Here is a 20,544-nt window from a genome sequence, read left to right on the forward strand (position 1 = left end):
TTGTTCCCTTGGAGTTTGCTTGTACTGGCAACCACTGACACTAGGAAAGAGTCCCCTGTCACTAGTCTATCCATTACAGAGTTCATCAATCCATTATTTCATACCTGGCCTTGCTGCCCATTGGGTTTACCATGTTCTCCATCTTTCACTAGACTGTGCTGGAGTGCAGATGCCCCTGACCTGCCCAGCCCTAGAAAGGTGAGCCCAAAAAAATGACATCTTCATTTTTTACACACATCTACCACTGACACACATATAAATGCACAGGGAATTTGATGATGGCCACACAGCAGCATCCTCCTTTGTCTTACATTTGAGCCACTAAGGATTTCAGATTTTTTAGGTAGTGTTACTGCACTGGTTGTTGGGAGAGACCTTATGCAGCAGGCCCCTGTCCCTGTATATCTAAATCCTGTGTATCCCCTATCAAATTAACTCTTGGGATAAAATTTCCCTCACTAACCACGAGATCCCCATGACCACACCTCGAAAAAACACATCCCCATGGGTAGAGGGATACGATTCTATCATGTCACGCTGAACTGTGCATTAGGGTGGAAGTAGTGAGCATGGCTTTGAAGCCACGCCTGCCACGGCTCAGCAAAAAGCATCTTTCCCTGCTTGAGGGAGATGGTTGGACCAGGCAGCCTCCAGAGGTGTCTTCCCACCTCAGTCACTATGATCTGGCGATGTTTGCGTCAAACTATTTGCTCTCCCCTGCGTGTCCGTCTGTTTGAGTTAAGGACACGAATGTCCTTTGTCTAGCTGCCATGCCACTTGCCCGCAGCGTGGTTGGGGTGACAGAGCCGGAGCCACCGAGGTGCCCTGACGGGGCACAGACCGGGAAGGCTCAGCCCAGCGGCACGGCTGGGCAGCGGCACACCGGAGCGGCACGGGCTGGCAGCGGGCAGCTGCCCCCTGTGCCCAAGGCCTGGTGCCTCCTGCCAGAGCCCTTCCATAGCCGAAACCAAACGGGTTTCGGGATGGCAGAGGCGGGCGAGTAGCACCTGCCCGCTCCCGCATGGCATGCCGCAGCCCTGCCCTGCCCGGGCGCACTGGCGGTGGGCGGTCCGTGCCGAGGAGCGACCCGCAGGAACCAAAGCTGCCACCGCCGCCCCTCAGTCACCGCGGCCGGCGCTTATTCATCCTCCCCGGAACGCCCGCCAGGCGCCGCCGGCCGCGGCAGGTGGGGCAGGTCTGCGGCGCGGGGGTCGCTGGGACGTGTAGTTCCTTGGGGCAGGCGGCGGCGGCGCGGCGCGGCGGCGCGGACTACAAGCCCCAGGGCGGCCCGCGGGGCCCGCACCGCGCGTGGGGCGGTGGCGGCGGCGGGAGGTGGATCCTGGCAGCGCGGCCCCGCGGCTCTCGCCGCTCCCGGGGGCGGCCGAGCGGAAACCCGCCCCCAGCCGCCCGGCATCCAGGAGGGCGACGGCCGCGGCCAGGGCGAGAGGGATGCGCCTCGCCCTGTCCGCCAGCGGCGAGCAGCGGCCGCCCTTGATTAGCAATTAGCCCGTCCCCAGTCCCCCCTCGGCAAGCACTGTCCCATGAACGCCGACCCGCCGCTGGCAGCAGCGGCCGACGGCTTCTCCCGCGGTGCTGGCGTGCGGGTTGCTTAAGCCATGGGGAATGGGATGAACAAGGTAATCCCGCTCGTCGTTGTCGCCGTGCGCGAGTGCATGTGTGCGGGCCAGCGCGGCGGGGCCGGGGGCGGCTGTCCATCCCCGCCTCGGGGCGGGCGGGGTGCCACGGCGCCCCCGCCTTTGTCTCGCCCCGGCGCCGCGGGCACCCGCTCCCGGAACAAAGGCCAGGGCAGGAGGGCTTTTCCCTTGGGTTTTGGGGGTCCCCCGCCTCGGGGCGAGGGCGGAGGGACGGAGACCGCGGCCGCGCCGCTCCCTCGGGGCGCGCCGCCCTCTCCTCCCCAGCCGCAGCGCGGGCGGGCGGGCGGGAGGGGGGCCCTGGTTTCGGTGATGTGCCCGGGCTTCCCCTTCCCGGGCGAAGCGAGTTCCCCGCGGTCGGCGAGGGCCTCCGTGCCCCCGGCGCCGGGCTTCAGTGCCCTCTCCGTGTCCCCCAGCCCGGGGGTGCCGTGGGGCAGAGCCGGCAGCCCCTGAGGCGCGGCAGGGGCCGTCAGCGGGCGCCGCACGGAGCCGAGCCGGGGTACCTGGGCACAGCCCGCTCCCCTCCGCGCCGAGGAGCAGCCGCTGGACATTGGCTGGGCGCGCCCGGTGCCCGTGGGACAGGAAAGCACTCGTCCCCAGTGGAGATCGCAGTGAGGAAGAGGAAGGAAGATGGATCTGTTTTGCAGAGGGTGTTGGCCTTTTGGCAGTAGGGGGCTTATTGTACGCACCGATTCCCCTGGCATGTCATGGTGGTTACCTAGGGGCCACTGTGATTTTTCTCAGTATCTCCACCTCTGTTTAAAACCCAGGTTTGAAAGTGTGGTGGTAACTAGCCTTTTATATATAGCTTACTATATGGAACAGAAGTTGAGTCATCTCCTCTGTCTTACATCCTGCTTTGAGTGCTTTGGGAGTAGCTTTGCTGTGTGGCCTCTGACAAAGCAGAGGAGAACAGCTAGAAATAGCTCCTCACATTTTGTCCCAGACTGACATCCTTGCCCCTGGAAGGATCATCAGATTGATGAACATCCAGAGTGCTTAGTGTGCTCCCTGGAAGGGGAAGCCTTTCCATCCTATGGGTAGAGATATTGAAATAGAAACCTTTGGCAGGGAAAAGATCTGGCTGCTGAGGAATCGAGTTAGTGCATAGAAGGTAGAACCTCCCTTGGTCCTTTTCTCAGTTTTTGCTTTCAAAGTCTGGGAATAATGTTGTAATATTAGCCACTCATTGATATTAGCCTTCTGGAAATGGCCAGTTAGGAAGATACACAGCTAGAGAAACTCCTTTTAGGCCTCTGGTATATTTGTAGTAATTTTCTTGGAATTCTTGAAATTATCAGAACGTTTAGAGGGACGCAATATGGGATGCTTAAGTTGCGGTCTGCGGAGAAAAAAAAACAAAACAAACAAAAGGACAACTCTCAGCCCTTTGAAGCTGCATTGCATTTTACTGTGGTATTGTGTGGGTAGGAATTGGCAATCTGTGACTGGCCAGTTTGGTCATCTGAATTCTGTTAAATGTTGCCCTGACATGTACCACCTGGTGCTTTCAGGACAAGCATAACACCACTTGGATTTTTCTCCCCTTTCTTATAGCTGTATCCAAGAGGTTGAGCTGTTCAGCAGTTTGGGAAGGGCTGGCTCCTTTAAGGAGGCTACAGTCATGTAGGGTACTGGCCATCGGGGTTTATATTTGTAGGGGTCCCATATCTTGGTGTGGAACTTGCCACCTTCCGAATGTGCCTCTGGATCATCTCTTCCTCCTGATCTCGTGAGTCGGCAAAGCTGGAGGGGCAAGGGGAAGTATGGAGCCATCAGTGCAGATGTAGGTGGTATTTGCTTGACTCAGTGTAGTCAGTCAATACAAATTGCCTTAGTTTCCAGCTGAAGTGTGTTTCTTGTGGCAGATCTGTGTACGGATGGTAGGAAAAAATAATCAGCTTATTTGATGATGGATTATTTCATTTACGGAGTCCCTTTGTACAGCTGCCAAGGGAAGAGGATTAATGATGGCCTGGAATGGGTGTGGTAAGAAAGAGCTCCAGGGATTGCTACAGCCTGTCAATACTGATTCGTTCTCACTTGCATGGTCCCTTCTTTATTTTTCAGTCCCATTATACTGATGTATTTCATAGCAAATAGCAATTGCACGTGACTTTATGTGGCCATTAGAGTGATAAGGGCTGGAGGCCTGGCATTCTTTTTAGGTGAGGTTTATCTTTCTTTGCTAATTTTCTCTGTAAAATTAGCCTGGCCTAGTTTTTTTTTTTTTTTTCTAAAGCCCATCCTAGACTTCTGACATATTTCCTGAATTAAACTGAAATCATTTGTTCATAAACACCTTTTTTATTCTGTTCAGAGAAGGAGAATCAGCTTGTGAATGTGCATTGACCTGCCTAGTTTAATTTTCAGTACTTCACCTTTTTTCCTTGTATTTTTAAAATGTATATTTTACAGAATGAGTAATGGGGTCTGACTTAGGAAATTGTCTCAGTAGTCTGATTTGTGTTCATGGTTAATGTCTAACTTTGACTTGTATTCAAAGTTCAAGTTGAAGTCTGTGGTTGAAATGTAGAAATGTTTTCCAGGAGCTGAAGTCTAGTGACTGAGATGGTGACCAGATTTGACTATCTGTGTACAGGATCTTGGTGAAGAGCTCTTCCTGGGGTTTAGTTGTTGTTTAGAGCTGTTAAGGTTAACTGACAGTTATTCATGTAAACTCTTCAGAAGATTCGAGTATTATCTCTATGAAAAGGGCAGATAAGCCCTGCTTGTTGTAGGAGTGGATTAATAAGAAATTTAAACCAGTGTGGCTAGTTACAGCTGAGGTAGCTAATTTTATGGAAGTCAGAGAAACGGTGCCAGTTCATGTCAGCAGCAGATCCCCCTCACTGATGTGTGCCACTCTCGTGTACTACTGGACAAAGGTAGGTTTGTCTTCTCCTTTTGCAGTGCCCCGACACCTCTGAGAAATCCCCATGCACTTCTCCAGAGTGCCCATCAGTACTAACACAACCAGAAGCAGTGTTAGGCAAGAGTTAGACGCTTTATTATAAGCATTTGTTGATAGAGGAAACAGCAGCAAAGTAGCCCTTTAAGCCATTTTCCAGAGAGGTGTGTTGTCAGAGAGGACTGACAGAAACATTAGCAACTGCTGTCTGTTCCAGGGCTCAGTCTTTGTGCAAGGTGGAGAACATGAGCTGCTCTCTTGCGAGGTACAAACTAGGACAGACGTTGGTGTCCCTGTCCCTTGGCGCATTCTTTACATCGGTTACTTGCTCTGTGGTCATTTTCTCAATGTTTCGGATCATATAAAGATGCTACTGTTTTTATTCATATGGCAGTGGTTGAGAAGTTCACAAAAACAACCACCTTATTTTTCTACTCTTCTGACTCCCACCCCTTCTCTCTCACACGCCCCTAGCTGCCATCAGCCTTCATTTTGCACAGTGCGGAGTTGCAGTTACTGAAGGCAGTGTGAGATGACACAGCTGAAAGTTCCCAGCCATAGCTGAGTACTGAAGTATTAGTCAGCATGACATAAAGATTCACTTCTTTTCAGGTAGCTTTCACCCATAGTAATGTTTCTTGCTTCTAGAATGACTGGTACAAGAGGGATAACATCTGCCCTTGGTTGCACCGTGTCCTAATTACCTGCCTATCATACAGCATTGCTTCCTGATGTACAAATTCAGACTTCTCGATTTTTCCTCCTTTGCCAACAAGAAACCTCATCTCTGCAACCTCTCAGTGCTTCTCACTATCTTTAATTTCTAATGTCAAAGCTTAATGACTGTGAATTGAAATTAGGCTTTTATTCCCTCTTGAGAATGCGCATTTGATGCAGAAATAATGTCCTGGAGTCTAAAATGCTATAGTGTACAGCAGTAATGGTGTGATGGAAGATCTGTGCTGCAGATAGGAAATACCAGACAGCTATTTTAGAATAGCAGAAAGTCTTTAATTTTTTTTTTTTATACTTAAGTTGAGGGAGCTCACTGGGGTGATCTTGTTAGTGAAATTCATTCATAACTTGAGTCCGTTTTGCTTTAGAACATGATTTTGTTTGCAGAATTTAGTCTCTTTGGCAGTGACTCTTGAGTACTGCCCTATCTGGAACAGGTACAGGCTTCTTTTTCCTAGCCTGGGATGCAGCATTAGAGCTGCACTTCTAGCAATGTTATCGAGAGTGCTTGAAATACCGAATTGTCCCTTGAAACCGTGAATCTTGTGCACATGGAAGGGGACAGCAGGATGTTGGAAAGCTTCTTTACCCTACACCATAGCCTGGCATTGGAAACTGGCCTGGGCATTTTTGCTGTCTTTGTAAGAATGTTGAATTTGTACAAATGAAGAGGGAAGGAAAAGGGAGAAAGCTATCTGAGCTTCTTTTTGCAAAATGTACAGGTGCCCATACTAAAGAACTGTTTTCTTGATGAACCAGTGCTGTCAATCAGCCCTTAATTTTCAAGCAAGGGTCTACAAGCTATCAGGTACAGCAAGGGTCCTGGAGAAGCTGTCTTTTTGTATTGGGGTGGGGAATTGAGCCCTGTGTTTAGAGCTGGTGTGACACAGAGATAGAGCAGGCAGAGTGATCACCTAGCAAAGCCTAAAGGGAGGAATGTTTGCGCAAACCAAAGCTGCAAGGAGTGCAAGAGGTGCTGCAGCTTTCTGTTTCCCGCAAGGCTCGATAAATAACAGCGAACGTGATGCTTTGACCAGATGAAAGCTGTGAGGTTAAGGCAGGTCAGAAGCTGGTTTACAGCCTCTTCTGCTGGCCCTGCTAACCTGTGCATGGTGAGCTGGCTCACCTTTCAGCAGGAGGGCTGCAATGAAACCAAGTCTGTGGCAATGATCCCTGATGAAAAGTCCTTCATGACTTTCCTAAATGGGTGGAGTTTTCCTTTTAAATAGCTGTGCCTGAGAGGCTGTTGCTGCTGTTGTGGTGACACTGGGGTGTTGCTAAGGCTATAGGAAGTCAGTGCTGATGTATCTGTGTTGGTAGTATGCTGTACGTGGGCTGAAGGAAAATGGATTGTATGGTTTCACCACCACAGTTCTGGTCTCCTCAAAGGATGTGGGTGTGCGTCAGAGACTTCAGGTGGCAGAGAACAAAAGTCTTGGCCAGCAGTTCGGTGTGCCTGGCGGTTTTTGATGTCTGTGCTGCTGTTCCCAAGTCTGGGAGGGTTATGAGAGGGTAGCAGGGGTAGCACTACGGTGTCACCTGCCTCTGTCTGTGCGTGCACGTGCCCTCAAGCACGTGCTGGTCCTTGGGCAGACCTTGATGCTCCCCAAGTACCTGGTACATGTTATGGAAGGAGACTGAAGTGCAGTTAAAGAATGTCCTGTAACTGACACCTGTGCAGGCATCTGAGGGTGTGGGGTGAAGGGGTAGATCTGTGAGAGAAACATGCATTTCACAGACTTTCAGCACTTCCCTTGCTATGTGAGCACACAAGTCATTGTTTGCAGTGATTTCCTCTAAGAGCTCCACAGTGCTGCAGCGCTGACGTGCATGGCTTTGCACTTCAAAAGCCTCGAAGGATGTCGTTTTGCAGGGCTTTGTCCAGCTTCCTTAGCAACTTTAGGCAAATCACCTTTGCTGTGTGAAGTTTCATCATTAGCTCCATGAGGGTAGCTGTTACCCTGCTGCGGGGGGCAGGGGAGAGCTGTGTTGTGAGGCTGCTTCGTAATTTGTAAACTACATTTGCTGTCCTCGGAGAGCCTCCATTAAGTGAAAGAATCCCCACGATTAACAACCCCCTTCTGCCAAGGAATGCTGTCAAATCACAGTATGCCTAGAGCTATCTGGTCTGAAAAGGTTGCAAAAGTTGTCAGCATGTTTTAGATTGCATTTCACAATAGTCTGCTAAAGTAGTATGTTCCATCCTGTATGCAAATTGAACTTTGTCAAATTGTCTTACCACAAGATACCTATATTTGATACTATATTTCTTTCTCACAGATTCTGCCTGGCTTGTTCATTGGCAACTTTAAAGGTAAGATTAGTTTTATTATTATCTCTAGGATTACTTAGCAGGGGTCCTAAAGTGTTTTGCAGGCACTCAGATTTCTCTGACATCTCTGTAGCTTTTTAACCCCATCTTGCTTCATGTCTGGATTCACCTGGTGGCACTTAAAGAAGAACTTGTTTGCTCTCTCCTCTGTGTGCTGTGCTGCAAATACTTTGAGAAAAGTAAAATGAATACCATCTCCTTGGAGCAACGATATCCGTGCTTAGCAAGCAAGCCTGTGAGCCAGGCAGATTCTTTGTAAGGCTTATTGCAAGTCCTCCTTATAAGTAAAGGCTTACTATACGTCCTGCTCATTGCTTTCATTATTTTGGTTATTTATAACAACTGCTAAAGAGTGCTGTTTTCACCGCTTGTGAGACTGATATGTCTGCTGCTTGCAGCCTGACCACTGATACTCACACTGTCTCTGTTGCAGATGTAAGTTTCTATGGATTTTTTTTTTCCTTCATGCATGAGGTTTATTTTTTTGTGTACAGAAAAACAGACACATTTAGAAATCACAGGAAACTTTATGCAGACATCCAAATAAATGACCTGTTCTCGAAACACTCTCTTAGCAGCAGTTCTGGCTGACTCTCCCTACTCAAAAGTAAACCAGTTGTGCATGTTCAGTGTTTTTGATAGATGTAGACCCCATATTTCTCATGCCTGAGTAAAACAGCAAAGCAGGGCTCACAGGAGCTCCTGCAATAGATATCCTGTCCTTCCTGGGCTGTCTGGTACCACACCCAGACTGTTAAGGCTGGCAACATCCACACTGGATTTAGATGGTGCTCCACCTTCTCTCTGCCTCGTGCCCACTCTTCCTTCCATGCCTCCCCATCTGAAAACCTGTGAGTTCAGTGGTTTTTGCCTGATTTACCTACTTTTGGATCTGCTGACCCATACTGTGGATCCAGTGCTTGCTGTCCCTTGGGACATGGAGCTGATAAGTTTAGAAGGCAGCCCGGAGGTACATGTGAGGTTAAAAGCTGCCTTTTGCCACACCATAAACACAAGTACAATGGCTACTGTGTGAGGGAGTTAATCATGCCATGGTAAGGAAAATGAGAAGATAGAGGTGATTTTGTGCTGAAAATGAAAGTAGAAAAAAGAAAAATATAGGGAAAAAAAAGAAAATAAGGCCAAGAGGATAGTTTTGAAAGCCCTTTGGATGGACCACTGCATGGTCTGATGACAAAATTAACTAACTTGGTCGCAGCCATGTTGCTTCCTCTTTTTGTTCTCTTTTCTCTTCCTGAAGTAATTCAGGCAAGGGGTGGAATTGGGAATATGTTGGACGGTGGAGTCCTTCAGGTTTCAGGCAGGGTGGGCAGGCCCTGGTAACGTGGCTCCCAATCAGTCTCTCTCACCATGGCCATCCTGCTGCTAAGCCCTTGCACAGGGGAGTGAAACTCAGCAGGAGCATCTGTTTGCTGGTGCAGCTCTGTTTTCAGAGCAGGGGACTTGGCCAGGGTTGCAGAGTGAGTCAGCATCTCTGCCCACGCCAGGCCTGTGGCCCTGGCTCTCCCCGTGTGCCTTGGGAGTGGCCCTGGAATTGCAGGGCAGGTCATATCCATGTGGAGAGCAGAGGTGTGCAGGTGGAGGTGCTGTGCCTGGGAAGTGTCTCTGGGAGCCTTGCTGAAAAAGAAACAGAGGGTGTAATGCCTCTGCTTACCTCCAGAAAAGAGAGGAAAGATGACTTGACTTTAACCCTAGTGCTTGTTTTATGGAGCCTGTTTTTTAAATTAATTAAAAACACAAACAAAAATGTCCGTTCATTTACTGCTATGACCTTTGCTCAGATTGCATTTAATCGTTACATTCTCCCCTCACAAGTACCTGTTATAATCTCAGATAAGCTACCATTCTTGGAGAGGGAAAGAGAGGTCTTGCAGTACTTCACTAATATGAGAGCATCCTTTTACAATTCTTACCCTTTTCTGCATTCCTTGTCCCTCAACTTCCCCTTGCCTCACTGCATAGGAATAATTGCACCAAGCTCTCTGTGCAGTGAAGTCATCCCATTTAGGAACAGGTTGTTGGTTAATTACTAGTGTGTTTTTCTGGAGGAGTCTGATCCTGATGTTCCTGGGGCATGTTCTGATTTGTGAGACTTTTTAAAAAAGTGACTAGTGAGCATTGAGGCTGCCACGAAGGGGATCACTGACTGAGAAATACTCAGCAGCATGTGCAGTTGGGACTGGTCAGAGTATCCTGATTTGGGCAGCTGAAATGACTAGCTACTCATAAAGGCAGAGATTTACAAAATTATTTCCTGTAATGCATTTTTGATCAGTCTCCCGTTTTTGAGCCTAAGATTGATAGCTTGAAATTGAACAAAGTTACATCTTGTCAGTAAGAGGAGGAAACACTGAATCCCTGGTGTTGTGCATCTCGCCCAGACACAGGGCTGAGAATTCAAGGCACTGAATCCCTGAGCTGGGGTGGAGAGGAGGCAGCCTCTCCTGAAGTTGAGTCAGGGGAATGTCTGTAAATCGCTCTGATCTGCCCTCTGGAGGATAGTCTTTCCCCAGTGGCTTCTCAGGGAGCCTGGGCGTGCACGGTTTCCAGAGCTCAATCAAAGTACCATCCTACTCACACTCTTGTCTTGCTGCTGCAGGGGAGACCTCTGGGAACCCTGGCAGGCTGGGAAAAGGCACAGTTCTTCTAGATGGGTGCCTTTCTGCTGAGTGAAAGCAGGATGTTTGAGATGTTAAACACTAATTCTGGAGGGCTGTTGTCTGGAGAAGGCATTCAGGAATTGCTCTGATTGGGGAATTATTATTCACCATTCAGCTATATTTCTGCTTTTAGGCCTAGTAAATTTAAATACAGTCTATGACAGAGCAGTGCAAATTCTGCATTTGACTGGGAGATAAACTGAGGCCCAGAAACAGCTTGTGAAATGAACCTGTGGCTCACCTCAGGAGCTGAGCTTGCTGCTTCTGCTTTGTTTGGTGCTTCACAAACCTCTAAGCACATAGACTTGAGAGGGGCTTTAATAATCACCTTAAGGATCTCTAGTGTAGAAAGTTACATGTAGTGCTGATTATGAAAAGCACTGAAGTATCTCCTGAAATCCCCCTAAGCTGACAGAGCTTGAGTATGTCTCTGAAAACCTTTCCTGAATAAGCACAGATCTTGGCATGTGTTCAAGTGCTTTTTATCTCACAGGCTCTATAAGCATGATTCAGCTCATCAGTAGCACATGAAAAGTGTGGTATGCTCCTGAGAGCTTATATTTGAGATTTCACAGCTAGAGGGCAGGAAAATTCAAGAAGAACCATAGATGTCCATATAAAATACAAGACTGAGTCTGGTCTGAAAGCCCAGAAGGAAACGGCACTTGAGATTTTTCTTTGAAAGTGAAGGAGTAGTTATTTCTTTGCTAATGGCAGAGTAGCAGGCTAAGAGAGAAAAATAAGGGAAAAGAAAGAGGAAATTAACTCCTCTTTCTGCCTCTGGTTTTGGAGAAGGTTTGTTCTGTTTCATTTGTACCTTACAGATGAAATGCGGTCCTCTCAAAAGACAAAGAATTTATTGTGGGACTGCATGTCCACTTGTCTTCTGCACTGGAAACCCCATGGCCCTTGAAAGTCACCCGTGCTCACAACAAAGTGGTTGCTTTGTTCCTTAAGGGATTGACAGGACAGCCTGGTTCTCTGCACAAATGGAAAACAAAATCTGTTTCTTCTGATGAGAGATTCTTAGTGGATGTTCAGTTTGCTTCCAAACCAAGAGGTGTGGCAGTAGCAGAAACCAGAGAATTAAGAGTGTTTCTACCTTGAATATTAAAAAGCTTATGTTCTTCCTTGTTTGTAATCATTCAAGGTTTTTTCCATGGAATATTTGGGGGCTTTTTAATTTGAAGGGGAAAGCCACAATATGAGGTTTAATTTCCCCAAAGAGTCCAGTGTTGCTGTGGGTAGTCTGGAGAGTCTTGGGGAAGTTTCTGCCCTTCCCATTACTAAGTGTATAAAAAGGCAATGCCCACCAAGTAGTTCTGCTGTGTTTCTAAAGTCAGTTAATTCCTGTTCTCATCTGCTTACTATTTTTTTTAAGTTCTGTTTCCTAAGGCTTTATATCAGATACTGAAAACAGGAGAGGATGGAGGTACCATTTACTTTTTCAGCTTCACCTTTTGAAGGAAGACTATTGGTACTTCATTAAACTTCAGAGTACTGACCTCTTTTCCCCACCTTTCTTGTTCCCCAAAACATCCTCTCAGAAGGACCTTTTTGAGGAACAAGAAAGATGGGGAAAAGAGGTCAGTACTCAGTTCATATATTTCAGAGCAAAGTGTGGAGGCAGGAGAGGTGGAGTTTTTGTTCATGCACACAGTTTGTGTGTGTGTCTGTAATTGCACATAACTGGATTCAGGAATAAAGCTCTACTGATGGGATACCATTCCCAGTAATAGTTCTTAGTGCTCTGAACCACTACAGAGGATGTTCTTCTTTAGGTGGCTGTCTCTCTATCTAGCTCTCTCCAAAGCAGAAGAGAAAGTGTAGACAAAAATTTGCTTTATATAATAAAAAAAAGATGTGATGATGATGAAATTGTCTCTACACATCTGCAGATTGAGACTTCATACTGTTGTACATGTTGGGCTGACTTGCCTTGTCTAAGAGGAAGTCCTTATCCCTCACCTTGCATTTCTGTGGAGGCACTAAAATACTGAAGAAAGAGAGGATGGTTGTAGGTACATTTGAGACTTCACCACTGGAGTACTGGAGTTGTTCAGTCATTGATGTGCCTTAACTGTAGTGGTTGGAGCTGTGTCTCTTTTGATGACTGGGATGGAAGCACACTGCACTAGGTGATTTTCTCCCCAGCACACACTAAGGCTTCCCAGAGCTGCAGGGAGAGAAATTCTGAGGCCCCAGTCCCATTTTGATGACTTTGGCTTTGGTTTTGTGTATAAGTGTTTGTAGCTCTCTGCATGAGTAGAGGTCAAGCTTGGAGTCACAGTATGAAACTGAGGGAAAAAGGCTAAATGTGGGAGGGAGAGAGGAAGACTTCCCCAGTGTGAATTGTGTCATTTTGTGTGAAGAGAGAATTTCCCAAAGGCTTTACTCAAAAGTCCACATCTGCATTAGCTGAGAAGCATTTTGCTGTATGACACAGAATGTTAGGTAAGCTGTTATCAAGGAATAATACTGCATTTGAGGCACCCTTTAGAGGATGCACAGGAGGGGGCTCTGGTAGGTAGGATTAATCATAACATTTGAAAATGGGGTGTTTCACACTGTGATTTCAAAATGTGAGCTTGCATGTGCTTGTACAGCATTGTGCTACAGCAAAGAAGTTAGAATTGCTGTGGTGGTGGTGGTTCTTTTGGTTTTTGGTGGCTCTTTACATAACTTGTAAATTTTTTTTTTGTTATTTATGGTATGAGACTGTGAGTGACAGGATATCTTATTTGTATTGCTGTTTAAATAGCCTTATCTGTAGTATCTGTAGAGACTTAAGGCAGGTGCTGGGGAACCAGGGGAATTTCCCCTTTGTAAACTGTTTGAAGTTTAGATCCAGAAGTAGCTGGGAAGCTTTTTCTCCTCTACTTTAGTGAATTGAATGCTTATTTCCCAAATATATTAAGGACTTGTTGGCTACCTGGTGATGTAGGTCTGGAATGGCTATTTCCAGCTTGTTTCTAGGAGTATCTGAAATCTCAGTGTGTAGTTTTGATTTGCTGAGATTCCTTTAGCCCGAGTCTCTGTTAACTGAAGAACTAAGGTATTTCAGTCTTTTTGAGTTGTACTATGTCTATTAGGCCTTTCAAACCAATTCAAAGCGGTCAGCATTTAATTTGGATCATCTCTTCTTTTAAAGCAGTTTGCCTTGTGTGGCAAGACATTTCTTACCATATAAATCATACTGATAATTAGAGATTGGGGTCTCATTGTGCTAGGTGTACTTTAACACCATGAGTTGCAGCCAGCAGGCTCTGAAGTCTGCCCTTAGTCTTTGTAAGACAGAAAACTGATTTTTAGGGGCACTTAGGCTGGTTTCTGGGTTTCCAAATCCTTGACTGCTTAGGCATTCCCTAAGGAATTGAGACTGTCCTACAAACTGTTAAAAAATCTGAAGGTCAGGTGGATTAGAGGATGTTGCCTGGCGAGCATTAGCATTTCTTCTTTGAAATGTTTTCTCTGAGATTTTTAAGAAATTTTATTTGTTCTGTGAAGCTAGGCTTTAATTCTGTTTCAGACAGAATTTGTGTTAATTCTCTCCTGAAGGATTAGGCATCTGTGTTGGTCATGCAGGCTTGAGCAGTAGTGAATAAAATCCTTGCAGTTTTAACTCTTTTCTTCATTTTATTAGCTGTAGAGAAGCTTTCATAATTGGATTAGGTTTAAATTTCATTGCTTGTTACTGTGCTCACTTGGATCTTGTCTATGGGGCAGTATAATTAAATGTCCAGCTCTTCTTTGTGATGTAGAGAAGGCATTGAAACTTTATAGTAGGTGGATAAGACGACCCAAGAGATGCTAATTGAACTCTTGCCTGTACATAAAGAACGTACAGGTGATGCTATTATTTTTGTACCTAGAGAGAGCCGGTTTGAAACCTTTGTGGTCAGTGCTCTCTTTTTGTGTGCAACCAGGCTAATGTGAAAAGATTGTATGGGCAGGTTTCGAAGGCAGGTGTTCCCATCACAAAACCACTGCTGTACTTGCCATGGTGTGCTGTGCCATTCTCTAGCCAAAAGGTCAAAAGTAGATGGGCACAAGGTAACCTTTACCTGTATTGGTGGTTCTTTCAGGTTGTTTTTTGACTTGCTGATAGTTTAGTATGGGGAAAATTGCTCACTGATTTCAGATAGTGTATTTTACCCTTTTTTCTCATGGAATCAAGCCCATGGTGTTGCCGTATCTAGCATCAAATTTTCAGTCACCTCAGTTTTCTTTCCAGTTTTGAATGTCTGAAACCCCTTGGTTACAGATCTAGGAACCACCTTTTCACAACTGCATTTCCTTGCTGTAGCGTTTTGCTTTTTTATACATTTGATATATTTATCACCTGTCTCTCTTTAGAATTAAAATTATCATTTGTATTGGCTGAATGCACATTTTTCTCTGCTGTTCACAGAAAGTAAGAATCTTGTTATTGTCATGGCTTTCTGCAGAGACCTCAATTCAAGTGGTATGGTTGGCTTCCCTTCTCAGACCTGGATATCACAGGGTCTGTTTCCCAAGTGAAAATGTATTCCCTGAAGGGGGATTTGTGGGTAGAGAGGAGGTCAGATATTTCTTGTACAGCTCTGAGTGCACATTCAGATGGCCATCACCTGCACACAGGCGTGCACAGACTCATATTTCAGATGCAAAATACATGAAACTTCTGACTTGAGAACACATTCCTGAGTCACTTAAGCTTAGTCTTTATATAGTATGTAATTTGTTTTGGAGTTAGAAGTGTGTCTTCCCGTTACCGACTCTGATGATTGTGTTCTAGAACAGCTGCATTTGAGGTTTTGCCTGACTTTATGCAGCTTCAAAAGGAAATGTATCAACAATAAGTAACTTTTCAACATGCACAATGGAAATGCTATTTCAAGAGATTAAAAATATTATCTTCCTTTTTTCCCTCTATCACAGATGCCCGAGATGTAGAGCAATTGAGTAAGAATAACATTACGCACATTCTTTCAATCCATGACAGTGCCCGCCCTATGCTTGAGGTAAGAGTTGTGGGGGACTCCACAGTAAATCATTCTTTTGCACTTGACTGTCATAGTCATCTTTGGGTTAATTATTTTTTCCTGTGCAACTGATGTTTTGAGACTGATTTTCTTGAAAGCTGTACTTTTGAGATCCAGCCACAGGTTTTGTTGTTGCTGCTTTTATAACAACAAGAAATGTAACTGACAAGGGAAGAGAACTACACTGTCAATCTGTATAACACAATAATGGGATTATGTTATTAATTTAATAGTAAAGGTAAGTTTCCTTCTGTGTGGAGTTTAAGCATCACATAAACAACATTCCTTCCCCAGTACTAACCCTTCTGTGTATTTGGGCCCCTTCCTTGAGTCTTTATGGCAGATGGGTTTGCAGTCCTTTTCTATGTGAAATTGCCTTATTTAGGCTTGGAGTGTAGGAGGAACCAGTGATCCTCACATAATAGATCTAAAATAGCAGGGCATCTGTAGTCTCCAAAACTTTACATAAAATATTATTTCTATTTTTCTGAAGGGAAACTCATCTGAAGACCTGTATTTACTGTGTTATCTTGAGCAGAGAAGGAGCTGGGAACAGGATACAGGTCTCCTTTGTTGGAATGCTATGATTTATTCTTTACACCGGCTTACCTTGAAGGAGAGTCCGCCTAGGCTTTGCTACATCTTAAAATCTGGCTATTTGATTTATGTCAGGAACTATTATCCTCTAAAATTTGTTCATTCCTTCCCTGCATTCTGCTTCTCATGAAATGTGGCAAAATCATGGGTAAGGCAGTAGTTGGTGTTAACCCTTATATGCTGCTGGGAATCTCTGCTTTTCTTTTTCTTCATGCAAAATGTCTCCAGTGATTTCAGTTCTTAAACTACAGAATTTCCACTTCTCCCAGGCAAGTCAATAGGTGAGCCAAACAAGAGGTGTCCCCAGCAGTCACAGTCAACCCCAATATCAAGGTAATGGTGAACTCTGGGTTGACCTTGAATTTAGAAATGTGCTGAAGCAGATTTATAAATGTGCTTCATAAAATAAAATGTGCTTTAGCTGTTGGCTTTGTTACACTGTCCATTTGACTTGTGCCTGATGCTTGTTAAGTCTGAAACAGACTGAATTTCAAGAGTGCTTTTAGTTGAAGAGATAAACTTTTGTGCTGAGTAAAGGAGATCCCATGTTGCCTCTAGAGTGCTGGTTTTTAAAATGAATGGAATTTTCTTTTGTTTTGTCATGATTAGAAAACTAGGAAGACAGATCAGCTGCATGGTACAGATCAGCTGCAGCCTCAGGCCAGTGCTTCTGGTGGTGGTGGTAGTTTTGGCAGCCCACACACCCCCTCCTTGCTTGTGGTGATGCATCTGTTTGTGAGGCTGCGTGGTAAATAGAACTGGGAGCTTTTGTGGTTTAAATATAACCAGGGCACCATTTCTTTCTCTAGTTACCACCACAAAAGTCATGAAGGATTATGTTTACCCAGCTTTGTTCCCAAACTGGTTCACAGTAGTGTCTCAAAAGTAACACTGGCACATGAACAAACATGTGAACAATATAACTGGTTAAGGATGGACTTGCTTTAATCACTCCTGCTTCCAACTGTACCTTCAATTTTCTCTGCATACAGTATAGTTCCTTTAAAACTCCTCCCCAGTTCCTAAAGTAGTGTAAGGATTTCAAATTCCATTTCTTTGGGAGCTGAGCTAATTTTGATTACTTTATCAGTCATAGTCTTACTGCCATGATTGTGACTGAATGCTTCTGTTTAGGAACAAGAGCCTAGAAAACTTTTGCTAGGTTTGGTTACTTCCTTTGTTATTTACATCTGTGCCAGGTTTTAGGTGGGCTTGTTTACAGCTTGTGTGTCCACATTGTGCTTGGGGATTGTTCTCATGTCCACAGAAATCAAATAGAAATGTTTTCCCTGTTTGTATCCCTCACCACCTTTCTCCCCAAATTTCACTTGTGGAAAGTGATTACTTTTTGTTCAGAAATCATCTGATGTTATTCAGACTTCTAAACATGCAATTGCAGTGATAAGGAAATATCTTTTCCTTGAGATTCCCTGTTTCATGTGTATGCATTTATGTGAATGCTGATCACCTGTAAAAAGCTGCCTTTGCTTCTGCAGTAGTTGCCTTTAAGAATATTTTATCTCCAGAATTCCCTAGTCCTATAGGAGATGTAGGAACCTGTAGGAAATTCTACAGATAATTCATTAGACAAAGCTTTCTGTGCATGCTAAGGAAGGTAAGTGTTTTTAGACATTGAAAAGCCAGTACTGTATTAGTAGCATGTTATCAAAGAGAGTTTGGTCTTTTCTGCCCCTGTATGGAACAAAGAATATGGATGCATACTTTAGCTCTCAGAAGTCACAAGTTAATCACATCTTGCTTGTCAGATTTTGAAGTTTCATCACTGTTTTGATGCAATAATACATCTGAGTGGAGCACTTAAAGTGGTTTATCAGAAGTACTAATTCTATACACAGTGGGTCTTGTGGGTGGAGAATGAGAATGCGTAATCTCTCTGTCATTCATAGTCAAAAATGCAATACTCAAGAAATGGAAACCAACATCAGTCTATGCTATGAACCCCAACTCGCTATGGATTGTAAAACTGTTTTCTGCTGCAGTAACTCGAGGCATTGTCCCTCTCTGTGATGTTACAGACTCTTTTTACCTGGTTGTTTGAAATGCTCACAGTACCTTTTAAAAAGTATTGCTTTCCTGTGTGACTTAGGTTTTGGGTATAGGTTGCTTCAATTCCTTCTAAGTTAGTAAGCTATTAGAAAATGATTGAAGAGTTTCACAACAACGTATTGTATTAGTTAGGTTACATGTGCCTACTGAGATATACTTTAAAAAAAGTTTTCTTATAGAAATTTGCTTTTGGGCATTATCTCAATCACCGTTTACAAACCCTTATGGAAGTCTGATTCATGGTGGCTCATAATCAAAGTTTAGGAAGTCATGAGTACTTTCAAACTGGAATAACAGGAAAAAGTAGGTATAAAAGTAGTTGAATTCTAAGACTTCTTACACCTTTAGACATGGCTAGCTTGCATTAAGTGAAGATACAGAATTTGTATTTGTAAGACTTCAAGTGATTTACAATGGAAAAAATTTGCCAAAATCTGGCCTGAACTATCTTGCCATAATCTATATTCTTTAGTTCTTTCACATAAAATGTTTCAAAGACGTTTTTCCTCTAATAAAACTGACTTTGAAATATATTCAGAGAGCATTCTAAGGATACTTTTCCAACAAAGTGTGCCATTATTACACAGGATCTTAGGCAATTTGGTGAGAATTTTATAGTTTAAAGATGCATGTTTATATCTCCTGTGATACAAATATCTATCTCATGGAAAACCCTATGGGTAGCAGGTAGCATGTCCAGGAGAGAGGTGTGCATGCCATATAGAACCAGGTTTGTTATTTCAGATGTAATGAGTGAGAGCAGTGTCCAGCAGCGCCATGTGTGCTCCCTCAGAGCACTTTGGATGACTGCCCATGGGACACTCACAGATGTTTTATAAATCCACATAAGAGCCATGAACAGAGGAGAATAATTAGTTTTCTTGCCACCTGCTTTTTCTATTCTATTTATCCATTAGTTTAGGTTTTAAAATTTCTATTCAGAATATGAGACACTGAAAGGTAGATGGGGAAATATGCCTCCAAGTCTGCTTTAGATAATAGCATGTCTGGCAGTGGCCTGTAGGATCCATCCAATAGGTTGTCTTGTGTCTAGACTTCTGTAAGGCCTTTGATATAGTACCCTGCAACATCCTTCTCTAAATTGGAGAGGTGAATGTGATGGCTGGACTGTCTGGTGGATGAGGAATTGCTTTTATGGTCACATCCAGAGGGTCAATAGCTCAATGTCCAGATGGAAACCAGTCATGAGTGGTGCCCCTCAGGGGTCTGTATTGAAACCGCTGCTGTTTAATATCTTCATCAATGACATAGAGGGATCGAGTGCACCCTCAGCACATTTGCAAATGACAAAAATTTTTGTTCCAGTTGCTCGAATTAAGGTATGTAAAAGTAAATCTTGTTAATCTTAACAGAAGAATACGGTCGCAGGTCCACTGAGGTGTTTGTCTCTGGATTTTCCAGGTGTTTAACCCTCTTCTGGGGTTTATATGGAGATGAATATGGGCCCAAACTAAATAGACTGTTGATGTGGATTGTGCAGCAGCTTGAAAACAGCTGCATCTCATTCTGGAAAGTGTAGGCTGTGGTGGACAGTCATGTTCAAGAAGCTGAATTTACAAGCATTCTTACTCATTCTCTCATCATTCCTCCCCACAGCCACAGGTTTAAATGCTGGTAGAAGGAAGAATGCTTCCTATGCTGCATTGGGCAGTGGTTGTAAAGCAGGAAGGAGGACAGTGTGAGGCCTGGGAGAGGGAGGAGTACTGAGTTGTTCCTGTGAAACAGGGGCTCAGACCCTGTCCCAGGGAGGTGTCATCCCCAGAGAGAGGCAGGGATGGACAGGCATTCTGTGGGTCCCATTTCTGTGTGGAAAGTCCGTATCAGGACTGTATGTCATTGTGGCTGGCATATAACGTGTCTCAGATTCAGACTGGAAGGAAGCAAGACTTTGAGTGTGCGGGTTAGTAATTGCTGGAATATATTTCCAGGGGTAAAGGTGGGTTTTCATATATGCTCCTTTTTTGTGTGGAAGTGGATTCAGGTAAGGCTGGGTTGTAGCAGTCTTTACGCTTTGCATTTTAGAGCCAGGGCATTTCACAGTGCTCGGTCTGTCTGAGACATTTTGAGGTGCCAGTTGTGGTGGCTGTTGTGAGCATTGCAGACACCTGTCCATCAGTCAGGAAATGGACTGAAACCAGCAGCTTCTTTCTCACAGTCCACCACACATTTGTCAGTTGCCAGTAATCTTGCTGCTGCCCTTGACCTGCACCAGGGGTTTGATCTAGTAAATGTATGAATCCCATTACCAGTCGCCTGTGATTGTGGAGTCCTTTGGCATTAATTTATTTATAGCATTATCATTGTCAGATTGACTCCTGCTGTGTCACAGGAAGCTTTAGTGCTGCACTTATCTGGTAGACATCATAATGATCACAGTAATGTAGATTTTAAATCAACAAGAGTTCATGTGGGCATGCCTGTACTGTCCCCTGCCACAGAAGCTCTCAGTTGTTCCCTCAGTTAATGAGGAACTGCATTAAGATTAGCTTTTTGCATGTGTGCTGCCTCTCTATGCATGTCAGTT

General features: G+C 44.8%; 1 protein-coding gene across 2 annotated transcripts in view; it reads left to right on the top strand.

Annotated features, from left to right (window-relative positions):
• Nucleotides 1-1,303: 1,303 nt before the first annotated feature.
• Nucleotides 1,304-20,544, top strand: part of DUSP22 (dual specificity phosphatase 22) — a 43,261-nt gene continuing 24,020 nt past the window's right edge. The window contains exons 1-3 of one of the 2 annotated variants that reach the window (XM_005481689.4): nucleotides 1,304-1,637; nucleotides 7,579-7,612; nucleotides 15,232-15,314. In XM_005481689.4, coding sequence (XP_005481746.1) covers nucleotides 1,617-1,637; nucleotides 7,579-7,612; nucleotides 15,232-15,314 — 138 coding nt within the window. In that variant the 5' untranslated portion in view covers nucleotides 1,304-1,616. The remainder of the gene's footprint in view (nucleotides 1,638-7,578; nucleotides 7,613-15,231; nucleotides 15,315-20,544) is intronic. The other variant, XM_074544518.1, reaches the window with a different exon arrangement.

The sequence above is a fragment of the Zonotrichia albicollis genome, chromosome 1 (genome assembly GCF_047830755.1).
Source record: "Zonotrichia albicollis isolate bZonAlb1 chromosome 1, bZonAlb1.hap1, whole genome shotgun sequence".
Taxonomy (NCBI): Eukaryota; Metazoa; Chordata; class Aves; order Passeriformes; family Passerellidae; genus Zonotrichia; species Zonotrichia albicollis.